This window comes from Taudactylus pleione, unplaced genomic scaffold, assembly GCF_031769625.1.
Source record: "Taudactylus pleione unplaced genomic scaffold, aTauple2 ptg000372l, whole genome shotgun sequence".
NCBI lineage: Eukaryota > Metazoa > Chordata > Amphibia > Anura > Myobatrachidae > Taudactylus > Taudactylus pleione.
In genome coordinates, this window is record NW_028284773.1 from 14,948,749 (window position 1) to 14,976,062 (window position 27,314).

The following is a 27,314-nucleotide window of genomic DNA, read 5'->3' on the forward strand; positions in this document are numbered from 1 at the left end:
AGGAAATAGTGTCAGTTGTAAATTACAAATCGGCTGTCAATGGCTAGTTTCATGACCACAGCAAAAACGACACAAACGTGTGCACAAGTAAACAAATCTCATTCACAAACTACATTTGTTACTCAGCAGCATGAGTTATCTATAGTTGAGATTGGTCATTAAGCATTGCACAGTGTAAGAATAGCTCCAGATGGGAAATGACTGCCCCATCGTGCCTTAAGCAAAATAGTAATGGAAATAAATGGTTGTATCTCTCTTGGTTTTTAACCCATCTGCTCATACACTCATACCCATCTGCTCACACACTCATACCCATCTGCTCACACACTCATACCCATCTGCTCACACACTCATACCCATCTGCTCACACACACTCATACCCATCTGCTCACACACTCATACCCATCTGCTCACACACTCATACCCATCTGCTCACACACTCATACCCATCTGCTCATACACTCATACCCATCTGCTCATACACTCATACCCATCTGCTCATACACTCATACCCATCTGCTCATACACTCATACCCATCTGCTCATACACTCATACCCATCTGCTCACACACTCATACCCATCTGCTCACACACTCATACCCATCTGCTCACACACTCATACCCATCTGCTCACACACTCATACCCATCTGCTCACACACTCATACCCATCTGCTCACACACTCATACCCATCTGCTCACACACACTCATACCCATCTGCTCACACACTCATACCCATCTGCTCACACACACATCATATAATCCAACAGGAACTTGAAATTTACAATGATTATAGTTGCAAGAGAAAATAATAAATTGTACAATGACACTTTTTGGATAAGGGTATTTTAAACAAAACCGTAACAAGATTACACTTTGGAACATAAACTGTTCACACCAAAATAAACAAACAAAACAGAGTACATTAATATAAACTACCATTTTTATATTTGGTTTTTGCTTGCTCGCACAGACGGTGGGTAAGCTCCACGCTCATGGTGACAGACTACTGAAAGAAAAGTTACATTACTATCCATATAAACCTCCAACTCTCCTACTCTTGGCTAGTTTACGAAAATAAAAAATTGAAATGGGGCTACAGAGGACAGAGACACAACCTTTATGGGTGGGCTAGTCTGATCCCCTACAAGCATCAACGTAAAAGGAGCACAAAGTAATCCCATTGCACCTCCAGCAGTAGACAAGACAGATGGAAAAATGAGCTAAAGTCACTTATTTATAAATGGGAGAAATAATAATGCCTAAGGTAAAACAGCTGTTTGGAATAACTACCACCGAGGCAGCTATATACACCTACCAAAATCTGCCAAAGGCATGAGGTGGCGACGGGATACTGTACTGCAGACCTGACCTACCAAAGCACTATTATTCATGGTCTAGAGAAAGCAAATGGGCATGATCCACCGTACCAGTCAGGCACTGAGCTGCTGGGACTATGAGAAGGTGGCCCCGTTACAATACTTGTAAATATATAAAATGATTAGATGACCGGGGTGCTATCACTGACAGCTTAATCATAGAGTAACAAGAGTGAAAGAGAAAAAAGTATCTGTCTCAGTATGCTGCACAAACATAGAAATAACTTATAACTTTTATTGGATATTTATAAAATGTCCGTTAGAACAGCGCTAGTGAAATATTGAAGACAAACAAGTATAAAATAAAAGCAAATAGTTTGTGTCCCCTTGCTGAAGGTACTAGGGTCAATCACAGCTGTCAATGAAGTACAATACTTGATGTTCTGAAGATACACACATTCAGGGCTCACAAGCCCCCTTTTTATCCTGTTCTAACATACAATACCGCACGGGGTAAGCCCACACTGGGTCCCTTAACCAATCAAGCTAAGTGCATGTACTGTGAATGCACACACTTAACACTGACCCTAATGGACAGGTGGGAATAGTCACTCAGTTGTGACTGAGACCACCTGGATAGGTACCCACACCCCAGGTGGAACATTAATTTTAATATGTTTTATTTCATATTTAGTCTGTGAGCTTTACACAGGCTGCTTAAATGATGATGAACTGCCAAGTTCCATGCATCAAGCCTTCACCGGATTATAATCTAGTTATGAAAAGATGCTGACTTCATCGTGACGCAGAAGAGACATCATGAAATCCGTAACCTTGATAGGAAACTGCGGGGTAGCAAAAGCAGTGCTTGAAATTTGCTTGTATCAAATTGTCTTCTTGCTTAGTATACAGAGGTGTCCCCATGCATCTAGCCTCAATACTACTTGCCTGGTGTGAGTGAGCCGCCAGGTCCCCTGCTACTCTGCTAGCATTGGGAGTCTTTTTTTTGCCGAAAATGCACCCAAGTCACAATAAAACTAGGACGCACCAGCAGCCAGTGCTGATTAATTTGAAGAGTGACACTTGTATATCTATGTGCACCTGAGTCTGTATATGAACCATAACGGAAATTGGAATGAAAAAAGTTGCAGCCGCTACATTGTAACACTTATACAGATTCAGAGACTCAGTCGCACACAGATATACAAGTGTTGCATATCAGGACCCAGAGTCTGCTGGTGGATCCTAGTTGCATCGCATTGCGACTTAAGCCTGTATTCAATTAGAGGTGAAAATCCACGATCGCAGAAAAGTTTTCGCCGCTGCGCAGTTTTCGCTTGTTTCCGAAGTATCGCACTATTCAATTCCAGGACATTTTTGCCTAGGTGAAAACTCCATAGGTAAAAGTAGGGAAAAAAGTTTTTCCACCCAAAGGCAAAAAGAAGTGCAAAATCCATATTTTGGTGTAAAAATGTGGGGACTTGGTTCAGAGCCCTTTGGACACCCCCCCCCCCCCCCCCAATGACTAATTAGGCAAAAAAGAAAATCTTAATTCACCCCAAAAAAGACATGTAATTTTTGAGGCAAAAATGTGTTGGGAAATGGGTCTAAAGATAATTTATTGCCGATGACGTCCTTTTCGCCATTTTCACTTATCCCCATATTCAATGTCAAAGACTTTTTCGCAGGTGTGAAAAGACTTTTTCGCAGTGGCGAAAAGACTTTTCGCCACTGCATAGGTGGCGAAAAATAGTGCAGAATTGGGGTTTTGGGGTGTAGAATAAAGAAAAGTACCCTGCAGCCTTTAGAATGTCCCCTTAAAGTAATTTGCATCAAAACATTTTTAAAAATAAGCATAGGACACTCCAAAAAAATGGTTTCATTTTGGGGGCAAAAAATAATAATAAAGAATTGGGGGACAACCTTAAAAACTAGCGAAACTGACTCAGGGGTGTCCCCAAGTATGCAGCAGGTGTTTTCCAGAAAGTGGGTGGTTGCAGCAGGTGGATTTTTTTAAGAATTTTGAAAAATCATTTTAGGGACTTAAAAATATGCTTGTACCCATTTTCATGTACCCCAAATTTGATAGGAGGACTACTTATTTTTTTAAAAAAATAAAGCTAAATGCTATTCTTCACCACTTGTTCAAAGACGCATTAATGCACCTGCCGCAGCTGTTTAAAAACCCCAATAACCTTCAGCAGACCAAATCCCCCCGATTTAAATAACTAGTTCCCATAGTGAAATATTTTAGTGCAGATTCCTAATACAGTTAAAATATAATTCTGGTCATCTTTTCTGTTCAATTTAGGTAGTACAGTATACAATTACAAATAATTTCCTATTTTGTCAAAGTGTAAAAAACCTATTCTAACATAACACCAAGGTTCTAATATATGATTTTGTACAATGTTGCACACAGTGTAACTACCATGAAACCAACCTCTACTTGTTACAGTACAGTATCTGTGACCAACATGATTTATGCAATATAAACACAAAATACAATGCCAGCTAGCCCTATGTGAAATTGTAATTTCCTCCTTAGCTACTCATTCAACCAATGAACCAAATTGAAGTGATAATTGGGTTCAATTAGACTAGACACAATCCAGGTGATTACTGCCAGCACTGTTGAATCTAAACATCAATTATGGAGCCCATAACCTAGCGACGAATCGCCGCGTTCCTGCAACCTGGCATCTCTGGATCGGTGAGATCCAACATGATGGATTTAACTGATCTGCCGATCACGATCAAACTATGATTTATGATTTGCAAATTAGTGAAATTTAACATGTATAATTTCACAGATCCTCGGATGGATCGTGAAACATCAATTGGTCGCCGGTTGGCATTTCCGACCAGCGGATCGGCATTTACGATCCCATCACAGGATCCGGCAATCCGTCGGAAAGTGTATGGGGGCCTTATATCAGATCCTTTCTAACAATGTGAAGTTGGCTAAAAGGTCTCATCAAGCAGCACAGGAGGCAACTGTCAGAAGAATTTCCAGAAGAGTTGAGAAAATAATTTAAATATATATCAGTCTGGTAAGGGTTACAACTCCATTTCTAAGGCTCTGGAACTCCAGCGAGACCTGTTATCTCCAAATTAAAAAAATTTAGAAGAGTGGTACAGGGAGCTGTACCTAGAAGGAACACTAAAGTATAGAGACTCCATTGTTGACACTGGCACTTTATTATTTAAATTACAGTTGCTCACATAGTGCACAATTACGCAGCACTTTACAGTGTATATGTAATCATTCCCATCGCTTTAAAAAATTCAGCACAACTATAGGCAACTGTTATTTTTACTAACCACACAGGACAGAACAAGGAAAAAGTATAAGAAAGAGTAACACGTACATCTACGAAAAATAGAACAAAATCTTATAACCAGAAAAAAACCTGAAACTTGAGAACACTATAAGAGGTGGGCACAGTGTCATCCAGTGGCTTCAGAAAAATCCTGTTTTCTCTTACATCCAATTGAGGACAGTGAAACACCATAGGAACATTTGGGTAGGTACGCTAAGTGAACGGTGGTACGCAGCTGGCAGGTCACGAAGGAGTAAGAGCTGCAGTTGCAGAATGGCTTCTTTCTGGCCAGGCCTCAAGCTGGGGGCTCTCCCCCAAGGACCAGCGTGTACCAGACACTGTCATAGGAGGGACAGCCCACTAGTTACTGCTTAGTGTGAGGCTTCCTGCAGACGGGCACACTGACCTGGCACTAAGGGAATCTGATGGCTGACCAAGGCCCCCTCCTCTTCTTACTGGATTGAGGGAGAGTGGAAAACACCCACTGCTAGTGATGGCTCCTGCAATAGCAGTGACGCAATACCCCCTGAGACTGGTGGTTAGATGGTGGGAACAGGAGGCAGCATCTGCAAAGATGTCTCCAAGACCACACTGGTGCTCTGACAGCTTCCTCGCTGTCAGAGTATAGTGACAACAGCTGCAGTCTGCAGTGAAATTTAATGTATCCAAATTGTAAAAGTAAAATACTACCTAATAGAAAGGAATCTATGCAAGGTGATAGTACAGAGGAAGCAGGAGCACAGTTTTGGGGAAAAGTTTACCAATGTCCAAAGTAGAGTCTCTTGACCCCATGGTGTTTCAGTGTCCTCCAACCTAAGGGCCTGAGTCAGAGATGGACGGAATTGCAGAGCCGCACACAAGCGGCTGCGCAATTCTGTCCATCTCAAATGCTAATACAGCAGGAGGTGTCTGTAAGAAACAAAACACCTCCTTGCTGTGATTCCAGCACTGCTACTGAGGCCGCAGCCTGGGATCACCATTGCAATCATCACGATTGTTTGCTCTTTTGGCCAGGCTGCAGAAGCTGAAGCTTACCGCAGGCTGGCCGGGTCCTGCGTCCGAAAACAGAGACCCTGGCCTCGTCCCTCCCGGAAAATGGGGGCCACATGCCCCCATTTCCAGGAACGGTGGTCAGCCACGCCACCGCTCTGCCCCCCAAACTCCGCAGCATGTCATTTATGCTGCAGCTCGGGGGATTTGCAAGCAAAATCGCAGGACCCAAAACATCGGTGATGTGTACTAACCATCGAATGGACGTACATCTCTGAACCAGGCCCTAAGTGCATTTGTCATTAACAGAGAGGAAGCAGCCATATTCCAGGCTGAACCAATATTTATGGCAGTGCAGCCTATCATAGAGCTCCAGTTCTATAGTTTCATGAACACTGAATACTATTAGCCCACACTATCATCTCTGTCCAAGTCACATGTACACTCCAAGATATATTCTAATATAACAAAATTAATCTCTGCTTTTCCCAATGACAATGGAGAAACAACCTCCTAGAACTCCTGACAGTCTTTGTATTTAGAGGGGCTCAGCACTTATCTCTGACCTCAAATGGATCCCCCACTAAATTTTATTATTGGGAAGGTATTCAGCAAAACTTATTTTAAACTGAAAACCACTTTAATTCTGTTTTTTTTTTTTTTTTTTTAAAATATTACACTATCCTGATCTGTACTGAATATAGACCGGAAATCATTGTGACATAGTTTGCATGGGCTTCATATCATGCAGAGGAGCAAAAATGTTGCCGCATCTGAGTACAAAGACAGAGCATCGGTCGCCCGAGTAAGCCTACAGTTCCTGCAGAATGAGCGTGGGAATTGACGTGGGAATTGAGACACCGGAGCCATATTTGTTGTGTATGGGATTGCAGTCGCAGGCTGCAACACTCCCCCAAAGAAGTGGTGACATTAATGCATTCTTTGCAGCCACTACTCATTACCTCACCAAAATGCTGAATGACTGTCAAGCACACTGCGAGTAAGTCATTGCTGCGAGCGACTATGGTAATGTATCTTGATGAATGCGCAAATTGGCAATTATCGCTTAAACTGCAAAAACATTGCCATAGCATACAACTCTGAACCAGGCTCTATGAGCTATCCTGAGACTGACACCCACAGTGGAGGTGGGAGACAGACAGATTAGAAAAACACACTGGACTATATAGGCTAAGGCATGGGTCTTCAACATTTGGCCCTCCAGCTGCTGTGGAACTACAGATCCCAGGATGCCCTGCCACAGTTTTAGCATGCTGTTATATCAAAATGATGGCAGGGCATGCTGGGATGTGTAGTTGCACAGCAGCTGGAGGGCCAAAGGTTGAAGACCCCTGGGCTAAGGGGTTGGGTATGAGATCCCGGCTGTAGGGATGCCGCTGGTCAGAATACAGACAGCTCCATCCCGACACCCATAAGGAAATAAGGTAAGACTAACCCTTACCCCTAACCCCTCACCCTCCCTCCCCGGTGCCTAACCCTAACCTCCCCCCTCCCCCCCCCCCCCCCCAAGTGCCTAAGCCTAACCTCCCCCTCCCCGCACCTTAAATCTAACACTCTCTCCCCAGTGCCTAAACCTAACCCAGTCCCCTAATCGTCCCCCTAACTTACTTTCGGGATGCCGGCGGTCGGGATTTTAGTGCTGGGACCCCGACGCTGTTGGGATTTTGGCGCCGGTACTTGGGACATCGGCATCCTGCACGGTGGGATGATGGCTACATCTCCAGGATAAGTAATAGCAGCCCGGAAATGTTGTACTTACTAGTTGTCTAATAATGCAGTATAACTCTCCAACTGTTCACAATCACTTATATTTACATAAACTTTGTTTTCTCAGATTACATTTCAGTAGCATGCTCATAGGAGAACTGAAGAGGTGAGTGGTTGAAGGTGTTATGTAACAATTTTCTGAAAAAGGAATTTTTTTTAATGGATGAAAGTGTTATGACCTAAAGATCATAGTAACTGATCTATTTTGTGTATAAAAGTGCTATGTCCAATTCTTGTCAAATTTATTAACTGAAAAATATCTCAGTTTCTTCTAAATATAACATACTAACTACATCCACTCACCTCATCAATTTGCCACTGGATTTTATGACACAGTTATGGAAATACTTCTTATAGGCACATTTTCCTTTAAGTACAGCTACTGACCAACAAACAGACAAAAGCTTCTCCAAGAATTTACTGTGCAAAGGTTGCATGATTTACTAACAGCTTTTAAACTACAATAAGAGGACATGTAAGCCTGTATGTATGTTTTGCCCGGTATAAGTAACATTTTATCTCACCTTCTTGTATTGCTTCTCAGAACTGTCAAAACTCTGGCTGTCGGTAGCTTTGAAGGCAGTCTCACCTTCAGGGCCTGGCAGAGAAAGATCATCATGCATATCAAGTATGGTCACTCTGAATTTACCAAATCTTAATACCCATTTGCAGCTTTTAGACATGTCAGTCAATTCTATTGTTATATTTATACCTATAATGACATGTGCCTGTATCATTCAGCAACGATAAGATGACTACAATTACACAAAATAACAGTCTACTGGTCAGGCTTCCTTTCCAGGAATAGCCAAGAAACTTTCAATTCCAAAGGCTACAGTTATAGGGAAAAAAAAACAAAACAAAAAAACCATATCTGATGTATTTAATATCGGTGCTCCCCCAGGCATTGTAAATTAATTCACCCTAAATGAACAATTGTACACCAAGATGTTTATGCACCACTACCAAACATCTCCGCCTCCATCGTGTGCCCAGTAAAGACAAAGTGGTAAAAAAAAAAATCTGAGTTATGGTATAACATACAGTACCTTAGCTAACTCCTTTTATTCGAGGTCCATAGGGTCCACAGAATCTACCTTGGGGGATATGTAGTGGAACGATCCATTGCACCAAACAGCACTAGCTTTGTAGCTCCCAGCATGCTTCGGTCCTCCTCCCACCCCCAGCCATTCAGTTTGTTAACAAGTCTAACGACAAGAGACGGAAAGTGGAGAAGGAAGTACATCGTACACAAGACACGCACCACATACGAAGAGGGAATCTCATGATATGAAAAAAACAAAAGAACAGATCCCAACTGAGGCCAGGTGCGTCAGGGAGGGTGCTCTTTGGACCTCAAAGAAAAGGAGTTATCTAAGGTAAGTTATACCATAACTCTGATTTTCTTCTTCAGGGTCCATAGGGTCCACAGAATCTACCTTGGGGGTGTCCTAAAGCAGTTCCCTTAAGGGTGGGGACACTCCTGCACAGAGAGGAGAATCCGCCGCCCAAAGGAAGCATCCTGGGAGGCAGAAGTATCAAATGCATAGAATTTCATAATAGCATTGATGGAAGACGAAGTGGCTGCCTTGCATAGCTGTTCAGCCAAGGCGCCATGTCTAACCGCCCACGATGGTCCCACAGACAGAGTAGAATGTGCTGTCACCTTGTTTGGGACAGGGAGACCAACCTGTGTACAGACCTGAGAAATAGTCGTACGCAGCCAGCGAGCCAAAGTCTGTTTGTTTGCTGGCCAGCCTCTTTTGTGAAACCCATATAACACAAATAGCGAATCTGATTTCCTGATGGAACTAGTACGATCTACATAAATACGAAGGGCTCAAACCACATCCAAGGAAGCTTTACCTGTAAATAGGTCTGTAGACTGAAAGGCCGGAACTACAATCTCCTCATTCATATGGAAATGGGAAACCACCTTTGGTAGGTAACCCGCCTTAGTACGGAGGACAGCTCTATTTTGATGGAAATTCAAATATGGAGAGCAACATAACAGGCCTGCCAAGTCAGAAACTCTACGAGCTGAGGCGATAGCGAGGAGGAGAAGTGCCTTTGCTGTCAACCATCTTAAGTCCACTGTATCCAAGGGTTCAAAGGGAGCCATCTCCAACGTCCTTTGAACCAAAGTCAAATCCCACAGAGCCACCGGAGGCACAAATGGAGGTTGTAGCCAGAGAACCCCCTGCAAGAATGGTCTAACATCCAGCAGAGGCGCAATGCTGTATTGGAACAAAACTGATAAAGCAGAAATCTGAACCCTCAAGGTAGCCAGGCGAAGACCTAAGTCTTATCCTGCCTGAAGAAAAGCAAGTATTCTTGCAACCTTGAAAATCTTAGGGTCATATTTTCTGTGAGCACACCAAAGAAAAAATGAATGCCAAATTCTGTGATAGATGTGGGCCCAAAGCAGATTTCCTTGCCCTCAGCAAAGTTTGAATCACCTAGGCCGTAAAACCTTTTGCCTTGAGGATGGCAGACTCAACAGCCATGCCGTCAAAGCCAGTCGAGTTAAATCCTGATAAAGGCAGGGACCCTGCACCAGCAGATCCGGCCGTAGAGGCAGTGGAAGTGGACTGTCTATGGATAGACATGTCAGGTCGGAGAACCAATGCCTCCTGGGCCAGGCAGGGGCTATTAGTATTATCCTGCTGGTGTCCTGCTTGAACTTTCTGATGACCCTTGGGAGGAGGGAAATTGGAGGAAGACAGGTATGCCAACCTGAAGTCCCATCTCACCACCACGCAGGCGGCTGAGGGGTCCCTTGTTCTGGAGCCGTACCTGGTGACTTTGTGAGTGTGACTTGACGCCATGAGGTCTACATCCGGTTCTCCCCATTTGTCCACCAGGAGTTGAAAGACATCCGGATGAAGTGCCCATTCTCCGGCATGTATGTCCTGGCGATTTAGGAAGTCCGCTTCCCAGAGAGAAGACTGCTGTTCTCTGGTAGCCTCCAGTATAGTTCCTTCCAGAGCTGTTGTAAATTCTTCCATAGCTTTCGCTACCCAGGCTACAGCCATACCTGGTCTGGTAATAGCTCCAGATAATGAAAACACTGATTTCATATGATTGTCAAGTTTTGTATCTGTAACCTCTTTTAAAGAGGATGCTGCAGGAATGGGTAACGTAGCACTCCTAATCAACATGAGCATCTATCGTTGGGGAACTTCCCATTTGTTACATTCACCAAGTGCAAATGGGTATCGAGAAGTTATATTCCTTGTAGAATGGAAATGCTTCACAGGAGTACTCCATGCCTCAGACATAAGCTTCGTCAGTTGCTCAGACTGAGGAAAATAATCTTTAGCCACCTTCCAATGCCTAAAGACCACCTTGGCTCTCGGTAGGACCTCCTCTTCCTCTATCCTGAGGACAGATCTAACTGCTCTCACCAGAGAGGGGACATCCACAAGAGACTGATGGTCTTCTTCCACTGAGTAAGGCCCAGAACTCTGAGGATCAGTCTGAAGAGGAATCCAGGTCATCATGAGGCAACTGATAGGAACCTCTCTTATGCTTCTGCTTTGCCACCACTTGTCTATCTGGCTACTGAGGAGCTATAGACGGTGGCATACTCTGACTAGAGTGAGCAGTAGAATCGACCCAACAGGGATTCATGGGGGGCATATACATAGAAGGATGCAACTGCTGTGAATACCCCAAAGCATGGGGAAATACCGTAGCCGGATCCCGCGCTTCTGCAACTTTGTCCACTAAGTGCGACAAAACCTGATACCACCGGGGTGGTTCTAGCGCTGGAGCTCTAGATGTACTGGCTTGAACAGGTAGCGGTTTACAACAGAGGCCCACACAATCCACCCAGGTTAACATACTGCTCAGATAGGCCTGCCAAACAAGACACACATGATCTGAGAACTGGCATAACATCCTTCTCACCTACACCTTTAGACATCACAAATGTATAAATGGTATAAGGTATACAGCGTAAATGCAATGTGACTCCCTTATCAATGAAACTCCCCACACCTTTCAGAGGGATTAGGAGAAACACAGTGATGGGTATAACTGACAGTTTGGAATTAACGGCAGTACTATACAGCAGCTAGCATTAAAGTCACATACAATGCATAAATACGCACAATTGCCATTTCAAATGGTACTCTGAATCAACTAGCCAGCCCCGAAGGGGTAATGGTAGGATATAGAGTGCTATATACCAGGCCCAAGAGAGAGGTATACAGGCCACCTCTAAGACCAACCGCTACAGCAGTACACACACAAACACGATCTGTGATCGTCTCACCACGAGGTGGTCATTTATAGCAAACCAGTCACTTGAACTCCGTACAGGAAGTTGCGTCTGGTTTGGGGCAGGGGCGCCTCATCTCCCCTAAGCTGCAATTTTGACAGCACGGGCCTCATAGTAGTAGATAATAACTAGTGCGCTCTAGTACGTCTACTACCCATCCCCGGCGACAGACAATAAGGACCCGGCCGCCTTAGTGAGGACATGTCACACGAGGCCTTCATCCGCAGCTGCACCAGATGCGGCTCCTACACCGGATGCTAGGACTGTCGCGCGCTTACCTGTCATCTCCGTGCCAGACCTGCAGTCTGGACCCCTGCACAGGTAGCTAAGCCACGCTGAGGCCCACCGAGAACCTCAGGGCATATAGCGTTACTGGTGTCTTCGGCCCCGGCGGAGGTAGTAGGAGTCGCAGTACCTGCGTCTTTACCGGCGCCTGGTACTGCTAAACTAGGCTTTTCAAAAAACTAATAAAAAAAGCCTGGGACTGCTTAGGCAATCCTACTGTATAACAGGTACGTCTGGATACTTGCTGCGCACCAAACAAAAAAACTGAATGCCTGTGGCTGGGGGCGGTGGTATATAGGGAGGAGGACCGATGCATGCTGGGAGCTACAAAACTAGTGCTGTTTGGCGGAATGGATCATTCCACTACATATCCACCAAGGTACATTCTGTGGACCCCATGGACCCTGAAGAAGAAAAATTAAATAAAATGGTATAATATAAATAAATTAACCAATTTCTGTGCACCCCCTAAGCTTTTTATATTGTAAACACAGTCCTGCCCCCCATACCAGCTCGGAATATACTTATTCTGCAAATCAATTTGCAGTTAAATACAATAGCAATAGAGAGGACATTACACACCTAACAAGAGAAGCAGATCAGAAGCTCCTATGACTTCACTAACCAAATTGTGACCTGTGAAAAATCAGTAAAATAGGTGAAAAATAGTTTTTGAGTCATAAAAGCATGTTAGCAAAACCTGGAAAGGAATCTTGCCTCCTGCTTATTTCTTTTATGAACTACTAACCAGAAAACATATGTAGACACAGAACAATGACAAATATGGAATGAATTTATGACAAAAGTTAAAGAGATTGTGTCCTTTCTTTTTCTATATTTCACAATGCAGAATGTAGACCAGAAGAAGAAACGGATATAAGTGTAAGTACGAAACTACCTCATATGTGTATTGTACTTAAATCTATATGTACTGATTTGCTCCAATATGTACATGTGAATTATATCTAGGTACAATGTAGGCTTCTTATTTTGTTCTACAATTTAGACTTTCTTTTAAAAGTATACATGTTTAATTACATATTTGATTTTTAATATTATTTTTATTGTAATAATTAACAAATTCCCATCTCTATAAAATATTAAAAGTAAATTAATTTATAGTAAAATAAATTGAGTATTACTTCACTTCTTTTAAGAATCAATTGATAATATTATAAAGTCCCCTTACCTGATGAGAGCCACCCCTTTAATAAGCTAAAACTTTCCCCAAGCTTGTCAAAATCCGGTAGAAGTTTGGCCAGCTCCTCAGAATTCGGGAGGGCTTTACCAAGTTTATCTGCAAAACAAGAAGCATTGTCAAAACTCTAAAGTTTCAAATTATGTTTCAAACAACATCAAGTGGCATTAGAAGCACGTATCTAATTCTCTAGCATCATTTAAAGACTATCCACATGCTCTAAAAATATAATTGGAGTTCTATAGAAACACTTGCTTAGCATCTCCCAAAGCATACAGCAAGCATCCGTCAGGCAGGGGCGGAACTGTGGGAGACAATGGAGGCGCCTACCGCCGGGCTCCAGCACTGAAGGGGCAACTCCTCCATTGCCCACAATATATTAACCCCCCCTTAGGGCTGTAACTATGTACCCGGAGTGTATCGTCACGGCTGCCCAAAAAATGGCACCTCTTCCCAGCACCTGAGGAACCACCATACACTAGTGGAGAGCTCCCGCCTCCGTCTATCTATAGCCTGTCGCTTACTCATTGGTGTCGCTGCTCCTCATCAGCTTCTTATGTCAGTGTGACACGTCCAGCGCCCCCTCTCTGTCTCACTGTTCCCTGACGGCAACCCTAGCTGCTCAGACCTGTGCAGCCCCTCACCAACAACTCCCAGTCTCACTCCTCCCTGGGGACAGCCCTAACCATGGACCCAAGCAGCAGTCCCGATGCCCTCACACCCACAACTCTCCGTAACATTTCTCCCTGGCGGCAGCCCTAGCCGCAGCAGGGTCCTGACTGGCTGGACCGAGGATAAGCACGGCTGCAGATCTTCCAGGAGCTGGATGTCAACAAGGATGCATTGAACAGAGCTGCGGGTAAAAGGGCATGGGTGGTTGGGGCCTGGGGCACCAATGACTGAGTCTGGGGGAGGCAGATCTTTGGTGGAGCAATTTTCCGACATTTGATGCAGTCAACAGTAAACTGGGCAGTTTGTGATTTGTAGTACCATCACAGTGGCAGCCTTACAGTATCTTGACAAACTCAGTCTTCAAAGCCCCCCACATCAGGTGGTTTTCCCCTCCATCAGGGATTTCAGGAGTACTCTGAGACTCATGCTAATTGCACCATACAGGTCACTATTTTATCTGTGAGATGTGTCCACATACATCTATCCTCCGTGCCACACAGAACACGTGATCGCAGAGTGACTAGGAAGTGCAGGGCATCTTTTCGTGCAAAGTTTTCCCTTTGAATGCATCTTACTCACAAAGCAATGCAAATAGGATGCACAAGCAGCTTCTTCTGATTAAAATTATATGTGGCATACTTATATTCTGTGTACGACTGTGGCTGTATCTGCATGTGAAATGCTACATTACAGTGTCAGCCGCTGTAACAGGGGGGACACCAAATTATAACTTGCCTCCGGGCGTCTGGGATAAACTTACGCCACTGACGCACATTACATCTGTTGCTAGACCAGAACTTTCTAGGATAAAGGCAATAGCCAGGAGTGCAGAGACAGGCAGAGATGAAGAATCGAGAGCTGTATAACTGACACCAAGAGAATCTACTACTTAATTAATATTTCCAGTTTCAGATCAGGTCAGCTTTGAACAACTCCAAGATGGTATCTGTATTCAGATGTGCTTGCTGCCAGTGCACCAAGGCCACTTTGTCAGTATCAAAATCCATGACTGAAAATGGTGAAGCAAACATTGTTTTTCAGCAGTCAGATATTACAAAGCTAAACAGTCCAGTGACTGTAATGGTCTGAGATATGATGACTCAAATTGGCACTGCATGGTGTTACAATACAGCTTGAAAAAGTCCACAAACGACAAAGAGTGTCATTTTGTCCCGATTTTCAAACATCTTGAACCACCAGCACAAGACTCATACACCTGTACGTCAGGGACATTTCTAGAGAGGAGGTGGCCCATGTGCAGTCTCCGTCACGGGCCCCCTACTCTCCGTCTGGTAGAGTGTGCCCAGAGCCTATTGCGCATGCACAGGTCACCGGGAAAATGGCAGCGGCGGCCATTTTCCCTGTACTGCGCATACGCAAACGACGGGAAAATACAGAATTAAGGTATAACATACCTTTGATAATTATTTTTCTTCGAGGTCCATAGGGTCCACAGGAATTACCCTGGATTATGTAGTTGGATCGCATCCAATGCACCAAACAGCAAAGCCTTGGAGCTCCCAGCATGCACCATTCCTCCTCACCACATAACCCGCCCCCAGCCATTCAGTTTGTAACCAAGCCTTGCGGCAAGAGACGGAGAGTGGAGAAGGAAGAAAAATTGCACAAGAAACACCCTCAATCAGGCGAAGAGGGAATCTGACAAAAAAGGCTTAAAGAACAGATCCCAACTGAGGCCAGGTGTGGACGTCGAAGAAAAAGAATTATCAAAAGTTATTTTATACCATAAATTTTGTATTTCTTCTTCAGGTTCCATAGGGTCCACAGGAATTACCCTGGGGACGTCCTAAAGCAGTTCCCTTATGGGTGGGGACGCTCCTACGCAGAGAGGAGAATCCGCCGTCCAAAGAAAGCATCCTGGGAGGCAAACTATCAAATTCTATCAAATTCTACTCTTTTGATACAACGTATTCACAGAGGACCAAGTGGCTGCCTTACAAAGCTGTTCAGCCGAGGCGCCATATCTTACAGCCCACGACGGTCCCACTGATCGAGTGGAATGTGCTGTTACCCTGTTAGGGACAGGGAGATCAGCCAGAGTATACACTTACGAAATTGTCATACGAAGCCAGTGAGCCAAAGTCTGTTTGTTCGCTGGCCAGCCTCTTTTGTGAAATCCATATAACACAAAAAAGACACTCAGATTTCCTGATGGAGCTGGTACGGTCCACGTGAATACAAAGCGCTCGAATGACATCCAAGGAAACTTCACCTGAAGACAGGTCTGAAGACTGAAAGACCGGTACTACAATTTCCTCATTTATGTGAACACGGGAAACCACCTTAGGGAGGTGGTCTGCCTTGGTATGGAGGACAGCTCTATCCTTATGAAAAGTCAGATATGGTGAGCGACATGACAATGCTGCCAAGTCAGAAACTCTGCGAGCTGAAGAGAAGGCGAAGAGAAAATGTGTCTTTGCCGTCAGCCATCTCCAGTCCACCCTAACCAAGGGTTCAAAGGGATGCGCCTGCAGTGTTTCCCGAGAACCAAAGACAAATCCCATGGTGCCACTGATGGGAGAAATGGAGGGTGCAGCCGAAGAACCCCCAGAAAGAATGTTCTAACATCCTGCAGAGGGGCAATCTTATGCTGAAACCAAACTATCAAAGCTGAAACTTGGACCCTCAAGGTAGCCAGGCAAAGACCTAAGTCTAAAAAGCTAGTACTCTAGCTACCTTGAACACCTTTAGGGTCATATTTCCTGTGGGACCACAGAAATAAATGAATGCCAAATTCTGTGATAGATGCGAGCTGAAGCAGGCTTCCTTGCTCTCAGCATCGTCTGAATTACAGAAGTAGAGAACCCCCTGGCATTTAAGACGGCGGACTCAAGAGCCATGCCATCAAAGCCAGCCGAGGTAAATCCTGGTAGAGGCATGGACCCTGTATTAATAGATCCTGCCATAAAGGCAGCAGACGTGGACTGTCTACAGACAGACGTGTCAGATCGGAGAACCAATGCCTCCGGGTATCATCCTGCCGCCCTCCTGCTTGAATTTTCTGATGACTCTTGGGAGGAGGAACATTGGAGGAAACAGGTATGCTAACCTGAAGTTCCATCCTACCGACCACGAAGGCGGCTGAGGAGTCCCTCGTTCTGGACCCATACCTGGGGACCTTGTGGTTGTGACGTGACGCCATAAGATCTACGTCTGGTAACCCCCACCTGTCCACCAGGAGGTGGAACACCTCCGGATGAAGAGCCTATTCTCCGGCGTGTATGTCCTCCCAGTTGAGCACACCTGGGATGAAAATTGCTGAGATCGCTGGAAGATGGCCCTCTGCCATCTATGTCTATTGGTAGATGGCTTTATTGGTCTGTACACCTTCCCTGAAAGGTGTGCTGACCCATCAATGCTCCCCATCCTCGCAGACTTGCGTCCGTGGCTAGGAGTACCCATTCCGAGACCCATTACAGACAACCCTTTTCTAAGCGAGGCGTCTCCAACCACCTAGCCAGGGAGAGTAGATCCTCTGGTGAGATACAAAGCATCTGATGCTTTATCCGATGATATCGACCGTCCCACTGGGCCAGGATCCACAACTGTAGGTGCCTGGAATGGAACTGGGCATAAGCCACCATGTTGAATGTGGCCACTAAGGAGCCCAGTATCTGCATAGCAAAGTGAACTGACATGGTTTGCTTGCATAGTACATTCTGCACACGAGACTGTAGTGCTACAATCTTTTCCTCCGGCAGAAAGATCCTCTGTTCCAGAGAGTCCAGCAACGCCCTTAAGTGCACCATCCGCGGAGTTGGTGAAAGAGAAGATTTCTTCCAGTTGATCACCCAGCCGTGCTCCTGTAGGCAAACAATAGTCATCCGTAGATGACATTGTAACATCTCCTGAGACTGGGCCAATATCAGGAGGTTGTCTTGATATGGCAGTATCCTGACTCCTTGTCTTCTGAGAAGAGCAGTCATGACTGCCATTATCTTTGTAAATACCCGAGGGGCTATAGCCAGACCGAAGGGTAGAGCCTGAAACTATTCTCGATCCACCGCAAACCTGAGAAAGGCCTGGTGAGATCTTGCAATCGGGACATGCAGATATGCATCCTGTATGTCCAGCGAGACCATAAAGTCTCCTGGCTCCATTGCCAGCATAATTGACCTTAGAGTCTCCATACGGAACTCTGGCACCCTGACAAATATGTTGAAAGATTTTAGATTCAGTATAGGGCAGTGCGACCCATTGGGTTTTAGAATCAAAAATAAATTTGAGTAATAACCCTTCCCCTGTTGCATCACGGGAACAGGCACTATGACTCCTGAGTGCAGGAGAGCCCCCACAGACTCCCAGTAGGCCGAAACCCTGACCAGGTCTGCAGGAAAATTTGTAGGAAAAAACCTCTGAGGGGGATGACTTTGGAATGTAATGGCATAACCCCGAGAGACCAGCTCTCGTACCCAGGCATCCATAATTTGCTGCCAGGCCTGGGAGAACTGTAACAGTCGGCCTCCACCCCTGACATCTTCCAGGGGGAGGCCCGCCCCATCAGACAGAAGGCTTACTGTCTGGCTTGGGCTGCTTTCGATGAGACTGCCCCTGTCTGTCCAAGGATTGTTTTTTTGTCCTATTCTGTGGCCGAAAGGACAGAGACGATGACTGCCTTTTAAAAGCAGACGTAGATGGTATTTCAGTAAACCTGGGTGTTGCCAGCGAGGTCATTATGTCATCTAAACCCGGTCCAAACAATACTTTGCCTGTGAAAGGCAAAGATTCTAGAGCCTTTTTAGATCCTGGATCTGCCTTCATGTTCTTTAGCCAAAGGGTTCTTCGGGGTGCCACTGAGTTAGCCAAGACCCTAGACACCCAAGATGCCTGCATCAATACCAGCTTCCCCCAAATACATAGCCGATTCCTGCATCTGGCCCAGAAGAGACTGCTGCTCTTTTGTTGGGTCGACTATAGTCTCCCTTGTGCAATCCTCCATAGCCTTGGTCACTCAAGCTACAGCCGTAGCTGGCCTGGTAATGGCCCCAGATAGAGAAAACATTGATTTCAGTTAACTATCAAGTTTTTTATCCGTAATGTCCTTTAAAAGAGAATGCTGCCGGAATGGGCAACATGGCGCTCCTAATCAAACTTGTGATATGAGCGTCTACCGTTGGGGGAACTTCCCATTTATTACACGCTCCTGGTGCAAAGGGGTACAGAGAGGTTACATTCCTAGTGGCTGGAAAATGCTTGCTAGGAATATCCCATGCCTCCGACATGAGGTTTGTCAACTGCCCCAACTGAGGGAAATAATCTTTAGACACTGCCTGACGTCTAAAGACCACCTCTTTAGATATCTGTGCAACCTCCTCCTCCACAATATTGAGGACAGACCTCACCGCTCTTATCAAAGAGGGAAAATCTACCAGGGATTGATGGTCCTCCAAGACCTGAGACTGACCCAGAACTCTGAGAATCATCATCTGATGAGAAGGTTGAGTCAGACTCCTGAGGCAACACATGACGAGAACCTCTTTTATGCCCTTGCTCTCTTACTACTCCCTGGTCCTTCCACCTGCGGAGAGGCTGAGGACGGTAGTATACTCTGGCTAGAGTGAGCAGCCGCATTAACCCAACAGGGATTCATGGGGGGCAAACACATAGGATGTACATGCTGTGGGTAACCCATAGCCTGAGGCATCACTGCAACTGGAGCCCATACCTCCGTGGCCTTGCCTATTAAATAGGACAAGACCTCAGGTGTGATGGCCATCCAAGATGGCTCTGGTGCTGGGGCAGGTGTACCAGATGTATTCGGTAACTGTTTGCTACAGTTATTACAGAACCCATTCTGGTTAACATCCTGCTCAGACAGTCCTGCGGAACAGGATATAAGCACCGGAGGACTCCCATTCTCATCTTTACCTTCAGACATAATGCAATGTATAAATGGTATAAGATATGCAAGGTCTAAATGCAATGTGACAGTCTATCTATGACACAAGCCATCCTCAGAGAGATAAGGAGAAACACAGTGATATATGTACCCGACAGTTTTTGAAAACATAGGCAGTGTACATACAGCAGCTAGCATACAGTCGCATACAAGTTTCATAAACTTAAGGTAAAACATAAAAGAAAAAAGCTTAGGACTGCCTAGCAGTCCCGCTGTTATAACAGGTGCATCATGCCACTAACCAAACAAAACAACTGCATGCCTGTGGCTGGGGGCAGGGTATGTGGGGAGGAGGACCGGTGCATGCTGGGAGCTCCAAGACTTTGCTGTTTGGTGCATTGGATACGATCCAACTACATACCCAAGGGTAATTAGTGTGGACCCAATGGAACCCAAAGAAGAAATGGCCGTGGCGGCCATTTTCCATTCGTTTTATTAAATTGCAGACACCGGCGCCGACGTGGAACTCCGGAGAGGTAAGTATAATATGGGTGCAGGGTGTGCGGTGCAGGCTCCCCCTGGACCCAGGGGCCCGTGTGCCCCGCACACCCTGCACCTATTATAAATACGCCCCTGCCTATAGTGAGCATAGCACTTCTGGCTAGCAGGAGGAAGAACTTCTTCTGGAAATAAGTCCTCCTGTCCTCTGTTTCACCTGGAGGCTCTTACAATTGCACAGCTAGTCAGGAGGCAACCAGTGACCACAAGCGCGTGCTCCGAGCCGGGTACTCAGTACTGTGAGCTGTCAACATATGAAGGAGGGGCTCATCAGAGACCATTGTTCCGATCAGCTAAGGGTTACTTCAGTTAAACACTGAAGAGGAGAAGAGCGATACCGATTACGTGCAAATTGAAAAGAAATCCCATATGGAAAAGAAAAGGATATCTTTTGGAAAATCTAATAATTTAATCAGACCTATTTGCCCAAAGGAACTTTTTGGAACAATATTCCCACTACAGATGTGCAGATTGTCTCTTCTTTTTACTGATAATATTTTAGGCTCTGATAACACCTGTGTTTATGTAGTTGATCAGGAATTTTGACTTGTGGGCATCACGTCACCAACCATTTCCCTCTCCACCTCTGCACAGTTGCTGTAATAGTAAGAGGCAGCGGTGAAGAGGTGATCATGTGAGCAGTGACACAGAGGCAATGCACTAAAGTAGTTCCCCAGGATCCGTAGCCCCCTTCCACCAGGGTAGCTGTTGGGGTAGTTATGCCCTGGAATATGTGATACGTATAAAGCCCTTGTACCCGTATATATAAGCCCATTTGCAATACACAACTACTGAAGTATAGACATTCAGTTCATAAGTGCAAATATTATTATAAATATAACACATAATTTTCTTTGCATACAAACAGTCTTAAAGATACTCACCAAAATTAATGTGTTCATCTAAATCCCATATAAAATCAGGCACAACCCACTTGTATTCACTGAGATCAGGGAACATATCCTTCCACTGGTCATATGTCTAAAAGATAAATTCAAGTTTGAAGAAACAACAAAGGAAACTTAGATGTACATCTGAGAGTTTAAAACTTTCTAACACGTTTGTACCAAAACCAAGGCAATAGCCTAATGTAGCTACTAACAGCATTTCTAATATATGCTGCTGTTGCAATTTTGATTTCCTTTAATCATACGGCACAGGCTAATTTTATGTCCAGCGTTCTCGGGTTCCTGTCTAAATATCTATGGGAGGGACATCTCTGTCAGCCAGTGTCAAAGACTGCAAATGCAGGACACAACATAAGCCATACATTATAGGGAGGAAACAACAAAAACTGCAGCGAACTGTGAGGCGATGTCTGTAAGCAGACTAGCTAGCACCATCAAAGAAACTGGGCAAAGTCATAGTAATATAGATAGCGTTCATTCTAACACCCTGCACCTATCACAACCCATGCAGCTCCTCTCTCCTGCCTGGGGTGTTAAGCTGGCCACACATCTAAAGATTATCTGTCCAACCAGCCAACTTGTTGATTGGTTGGAATGAAAATCTGGTAACGGATAGGAGTAACTGATGATCAGCAATTTGCTCCTAAATGCCAGAAAACAGATGAAAATGGTCGTCAGACAAGTTTGTTAAATGTTTGATCTAAACAATTTGTTCAAACAACAGTTTTTGTCCATTTTCCAGTGTTTGGGAGCAAATTGCTGATTGTCATTTGCTGTCATACCTTACCAGATTTTCATTCCAACCAATCAACTAGTTAGCTGGTTGGACAGTTAATCTTTAGATGTGTGGCCAGCTTTACTCTCTGCTCTGGTGCTTTTAGCACACTCAGCTAATGCAATAAACTGCTGAGATACAGACCAGAGTGTGCTAGAAGCACCAGAGCAAAGATCGACACCCCAGGCAGGAAAGGGGAACTGCATGGGTTGTGATAGGTGTAGGCTGCTAGAATAAACATTAACATACATTACATACAGATGTGTCCTCGTACATCTATCCTCCTTGCGTGTTTCTACCTTCAAATGCGTGTTATTCGCACAGTGGTGCGACTTGGAAGCACAAGCAGCTTCTGCTGATTAAAATTATATGTGGCATGCCTATATTTTGTGTGCGACCGCAGGTGCATCTGGATGCGAGGCATTACGTTAGTGTCACAGCCGGTGACACTAACGTAGCATTTCGCATGCAGCTGCATGAAAAGATGCTTGGAGCTATCGAGTCACACGGAGCTCCCGCGTTATGTGTAGCGCACGGAGGATAGATGTATGTGGACACATCTGTAAATACAAGTGGACAATACAAAATAAATGGTTACCTCCCCTCAGACTACATATGAACACAACTGAAGGGTTTATGTTGCCATCTTAGGGTTGTTTCCCTGATTATACACACTGACTTTTTAAAAACAAAATCAATCGTGTTTCAAAGTAACCGCCCACCTCCCCTCTCTAGAGCTGCCTCCAGAAAATTAGTGTGTGCTTTGTGGACACGGTTAAAAATCCGCACAGAGGGAATGAGTGAGACACCACTTCAAGGTCCAACCTTCTAACCTTATTCAGTCATTTATAATTTAAACTTTCCATTTTTCATTCTGCTGTAAATGTGACCGTTTTAAAAGGAACTGTTTTCAACTGATATAAAGTAATGAATTAGGTCTATACTATATACTGTATATTTCATTTTGATCAATTACATATGCAAAAGTTCTAATTATAGGACAAGGCAATTATAACCATATTTTTTTAATAATTGTAGTTGTTTTATGATGAAATGGATAAGTATTTTATTACAGGTACATTATCGTTCTCATAAATCCTGCAATAACTAATATTTCTATTTTATACACTAATAGCAGATGTGTAGGCATAATCAGTGTTCGATTCATACAACACATTTGTATATTTGTGCCAATGTACTTCCCTTACATAGATCTTATAGATGTGGAGTTGGGTATTTCCATAAGCCTTTTGGCAGCACATTTGTGTTACAAAATAAACAAAAATATTTAAAAGGAATCACAGTTCTTCTTCCTCTTTTGAAATGGCTTAGTTTAGATTCATTTATGTCATGAGTGACGTGACATCAAGATGGATTTTGTTAGATGTGCCATTTTACTATGTTTGAAGGTTTTCATGGCATTGTGTACATAGAAATGCAAATGGGAGAGTGTACAATGTATTATCCAATCTCCATCACCTCCAATGTGGTGAAAAAAACAAGACCTTTTGCATGGGATAACAGGCTGTTTTATCGAATTTAAGCAGTCTTGTACAACATGAATTCCTGCTTTTGCATATTGGTGCACATTTAGGAGCAGCTTTAGATTGAGTTACCTTTTTGGTCAACTTTATGCTTGAAGACTCCTCTTTCACTCTTTTGCAGATTTACTTTATTTATTTTTTCACATTGTTAAAAGCTATTATTGTGGATTGAGGTTTGATCCTGTTACATAAGAAAAAACTACCTTGGGACACAGTTTCCCTCTGAGGTAAGCCTGCTTGCTGCGATCACAACCGGACTGGTGTGAATCGCGTACAGACTCTGCCTGGACACTGATCGTTATCAGCTGCTGAGAGTCCCGGTGCCCGTTTTAATTCTACAAGGGCAGTCAATACCAGGGGCCTTCCACGAGATAGACCGGCGGGTGAGTCTTAATACTACAAGTATATACTGGCTATACGGGAATCCTTTTTTCCAACATATAGTTTATCTTACTACAGCCGATAACACACAAGTGGCTTTAACACTCGAGACTGTATTAATCTCTCTTTGGGGATTTCTATACAAAGATTTGCTGATGCCGGTTCTCTATATGTGATTGCAATATTTGTTGTTTCCATCAGAACTTTTCAAATATATCATCTAAGCCGCAACTAATTGAAGGAACTCTAAACAATCACTATTAGTACACTTTATTGCAAACCTTGGGATTGAATATCCTCGATGTGAGAATAGTGGATTCTAATGTATCCGGATTACTAATTATATGTTGTTGATGCCTCAGGTGTAATAGTTACACATACATATGTATATGTGCAGAATTGTATTAGGGTATATTCATTTGATGCAATTGTTCTGATTTTTTATATGTATTTTATTAAATTGTGTTTTTATATATAACTGTGGTTATTATTTAAATTATTTTCTATCTTTGGATAATTACTTTATATATTGAAAACCAAGCGCTGCTGTGTTTTTTCTTAAGTATCCTTCCTGCTATAGATGGTGGCAACCATCTGGTAGCAGCTGCTGGTTAGTCATTTATATCTAGTCCGCTGCGCTCTACTCTGCTCAGCGCCAAGGGTAGTTCCATATTTATGCTATTACATGTTTGGATTAAGCATTATTTCTTAATTATCTAACATGGCTGTAACAAAAATCCTGCACACCTGTTTTAAACGCATTAGATGTGCTCTAGTTGTGCATATGGCTTGTCTAGCAGCCTGTTGTGCCTCTGTGAGAATTAGCATTTCAGGCATTCAGATGGGACGTCCAATGGGAGCATCTTGGGTTCTAATGTTGTATTACAGTCTGTGTGCTGCCCTCACTTTGCCACCTAAAATGCTGCCTATTTTCTCCTTCTATTTGAAAACCCAGTGAGTCCCTCCGCTGTTCTTATGGATTTCTACAGTGTGCACTCTTTTCCTAATGAATCACTGTACGTCCTATAAGGTTATAACCTCTACTGTCCATGAACTGCAGCAGCAGCATTCATAACTAATTCATAACCAATATGGAAAAAATGCTAGTAAGATGAGACATTACAGGCCATACACTATAACCCATCACACACAAGCAACATGTCACCTGTAGCTGATCAATCATCACATTTCCACGACTATCCTCTAAATCAGGCCTGGCCAACCTGTGGCTCTCCAGCTCTTGTGAAACTAAACATCCCAGCATGCCCTGCAACAGTTTTAGCATCCCCTAATAGAAAAACTGTGGCAGGGCATGCTGGGATTTGTAGTTTCAGAACAGCTGGAGAGCCACTGGTTGGCCAGGCCTGCTCTATGTCATAAATATTATGAGCTGAAACACATTTGAGATTTTGGATGTAAAACAAATACTGTACTTTTACTACCGTATGGTAGCAGTAAAAAGTATTAGAGAAGTAGCATAAAATATTTGAAAACTCCTTACTAAATTTCATACTGTATTTAAGAATACATATGTGCATTAATAAAAATGAAGACAGAAAAAATAAAAAAAAAAAGGATTATTCAACTGCAAAAATGTGTTTTTTTCTGGAAAAAAACTGCCATCTTGACCCTCATTCACAGAGTATATAATGAGGTGTAAAAGCCAAACATGGCAAGAAACAAAACTATAATGTAGATACGTACCTTTTTGGCAGTGTATCCACCACCAACAGCAGATCCTAGAACAATATACCGGAGTTTTAATAGTCTGGATGCCAGCCTAGCAACCCAAAAGTTCCGTTGAGTCTGATATGCAACATTAAGTGGCAAAAGTCTGCTTCTCCGTAGTGGAATACGAGATAAAGAAGAGTAACAACGAACTGATGGACTGGGGAAAGGTCGCTGAATGTTCGCTACTGAAAAAGAATGATGGCGACCTCTGCGAGAAAACAGGTTCTGGGGGGAGAATTTGGCGTTTCTTACAACGTGCTTATTTATCACTCCTCTGTACACAATGCTGAGAAAAGAAAGAAATTAACCAGATTAATAAACCTGTTGTAAACATGCATACTGTATTACAATATAACAACAATTTCACTTGTGAGCTCCCAAAACAGAGTGCCACCTACCTTCCACTGGAGAATGCCTCTACATAATACACAATTATAAAAATAAAATTAGTTTTGGCCCTGACACACATGATACTGTAACAACACAACTTCATTTAAATATAGCCAACTGGACAGTGTATTACAGCCTGTTGTAAAACACTGTAAATGAGGATTGATGCACTGATTACAATTCCTATATACATGAGCTGTAAGATACACAGGTGATATTCATTAGACATTAGCAACCCTTTTAGAACCCAGCCTTTCAGCTACAGGGGCACCATGGCTGCCAGCTACAGGAGGACCATGCCAGCCAACTACAGGAGGACCATGCCTGCCAGCTACAGGGCACCATTCCTAGGATGATCTACCCCCATAGCCCAGTGCGTGGTGCGTCTTATTGACTCTATAAACATGACAGAGCAGCATCTGGCGGCAGAGCCCCAGCAGCACTCACCAGGCGGCCCGCAACATCCTGTGTGTCCGGGGGCACCCAGCTCCCTCTCACCCAGCAGAGCTGCCAAACAAGGGCACCCAGAGCTGTCACAGCAGCAGCACTTCCGGGAAAGAATCAAGCGCCCCCGTGATCGGGGCTCGTCAGGGAAGAGAGAACGCTGGATACAAGGTTCCATTGGCAAATAGTTCCTAGATACGTTGTGGGACCTAACGAATCGGCTGCTACATATTTCGGCACTGTGCCTTTTTTAGCTTCACTAAAATGTGTATTTAGTACCTTTCAGTGTCAATATGTGACTCACAGGTAGCATGGCACTATAAGTATATTGGTAACCCAGCTCGTGTGTTGTACAGGTAATTGTCATACTTTACTTATGTGCCGATTTTGCTTTTTCAAATGTTAGGAGGCCTGCTGTAATAACAGTACTAGTGAGCAAGAGCTGAATCTTCATGTAACAGTATAGCTGAGATACTGACGAGGCTCAATACTTTCTTATTGTTCTAAACTAGGAAGAGGCTACAATTTTACTACACTGCACCAAGTAGGTTTTATATTCTATATGCAGGGGCGTATCTATAATGGGTGCGGGGAACACGGGCTCCTGGGCACAGGGGGGTGCCGTGCCGCGCCGCACCCATAGTATTACCTCTCCCGAGTCCCACGTCGGCGTGGAGTCCGGTGCTGTAAAAATGACTGGAAAATGGCCACCACGGACATTTTCCCGTCGTTTGCGCATGCGCAGTACAGGGAAAATGGCAGCCGCGGCCATTTTCCTGGTGACCAGTGCATTCTCTATAGACTCTGGGCGCCCTCTAGTACCCAGAGTCTATAACTCCAGTGCTGGCCGCGCACAGCTCAGTG

General features: G+C 44.1%; 1 protein-coding gene across 4 annotated transcripts in view; it reads right to left on the reverse strand.

Annotated features, from left to right (window-relative positions):
- The window catches only part of OPA1 (OPA1 mitochondrial dynamin like GTPase), a 100,561-nt gene extending 73,939 nt beyond the window's left edge, over positions 1–26,622 (reverse strand). For 2 of the 4 annotated variants that reach the window (XM_088444814.1, XM_088444812.1), the window contains exons 1-6: positions 26,454–26,622; positions 25,590–25,902; positions 21,162–21,258; positions 13,179–13,286; positions 12,572–12,625; positions 7,944–8,017 (exon numbers count right to left, since the gene is read on the reverse strand). In XM_088444814.1, coding sequence (XP_088300940.1) covers positions 7,944–8,017; positions 12,572–12,625; positions 13,179–13,286; positions 21,162–21,258; positions 25,590–25,902; positions 26,454–26,470 — 663 coding nt within the window. In that variant the 5' untranslated portion in view covers positions 26,471–26,622. The remainder of the gene's footprint in view (positions 1–7,943; positions 8,018–12,571; positions 12,626–13,178; positions 13,287–21,161; positions 21,259–25,589; positions 25,903–26,453) is intronic. The other 2 variants (XM_088444815.1, XM_088444813.1) reach the window with 1 other exon arrangement.
- Positions 26,623–27,314: the final 692 nt, after the last annotated feature.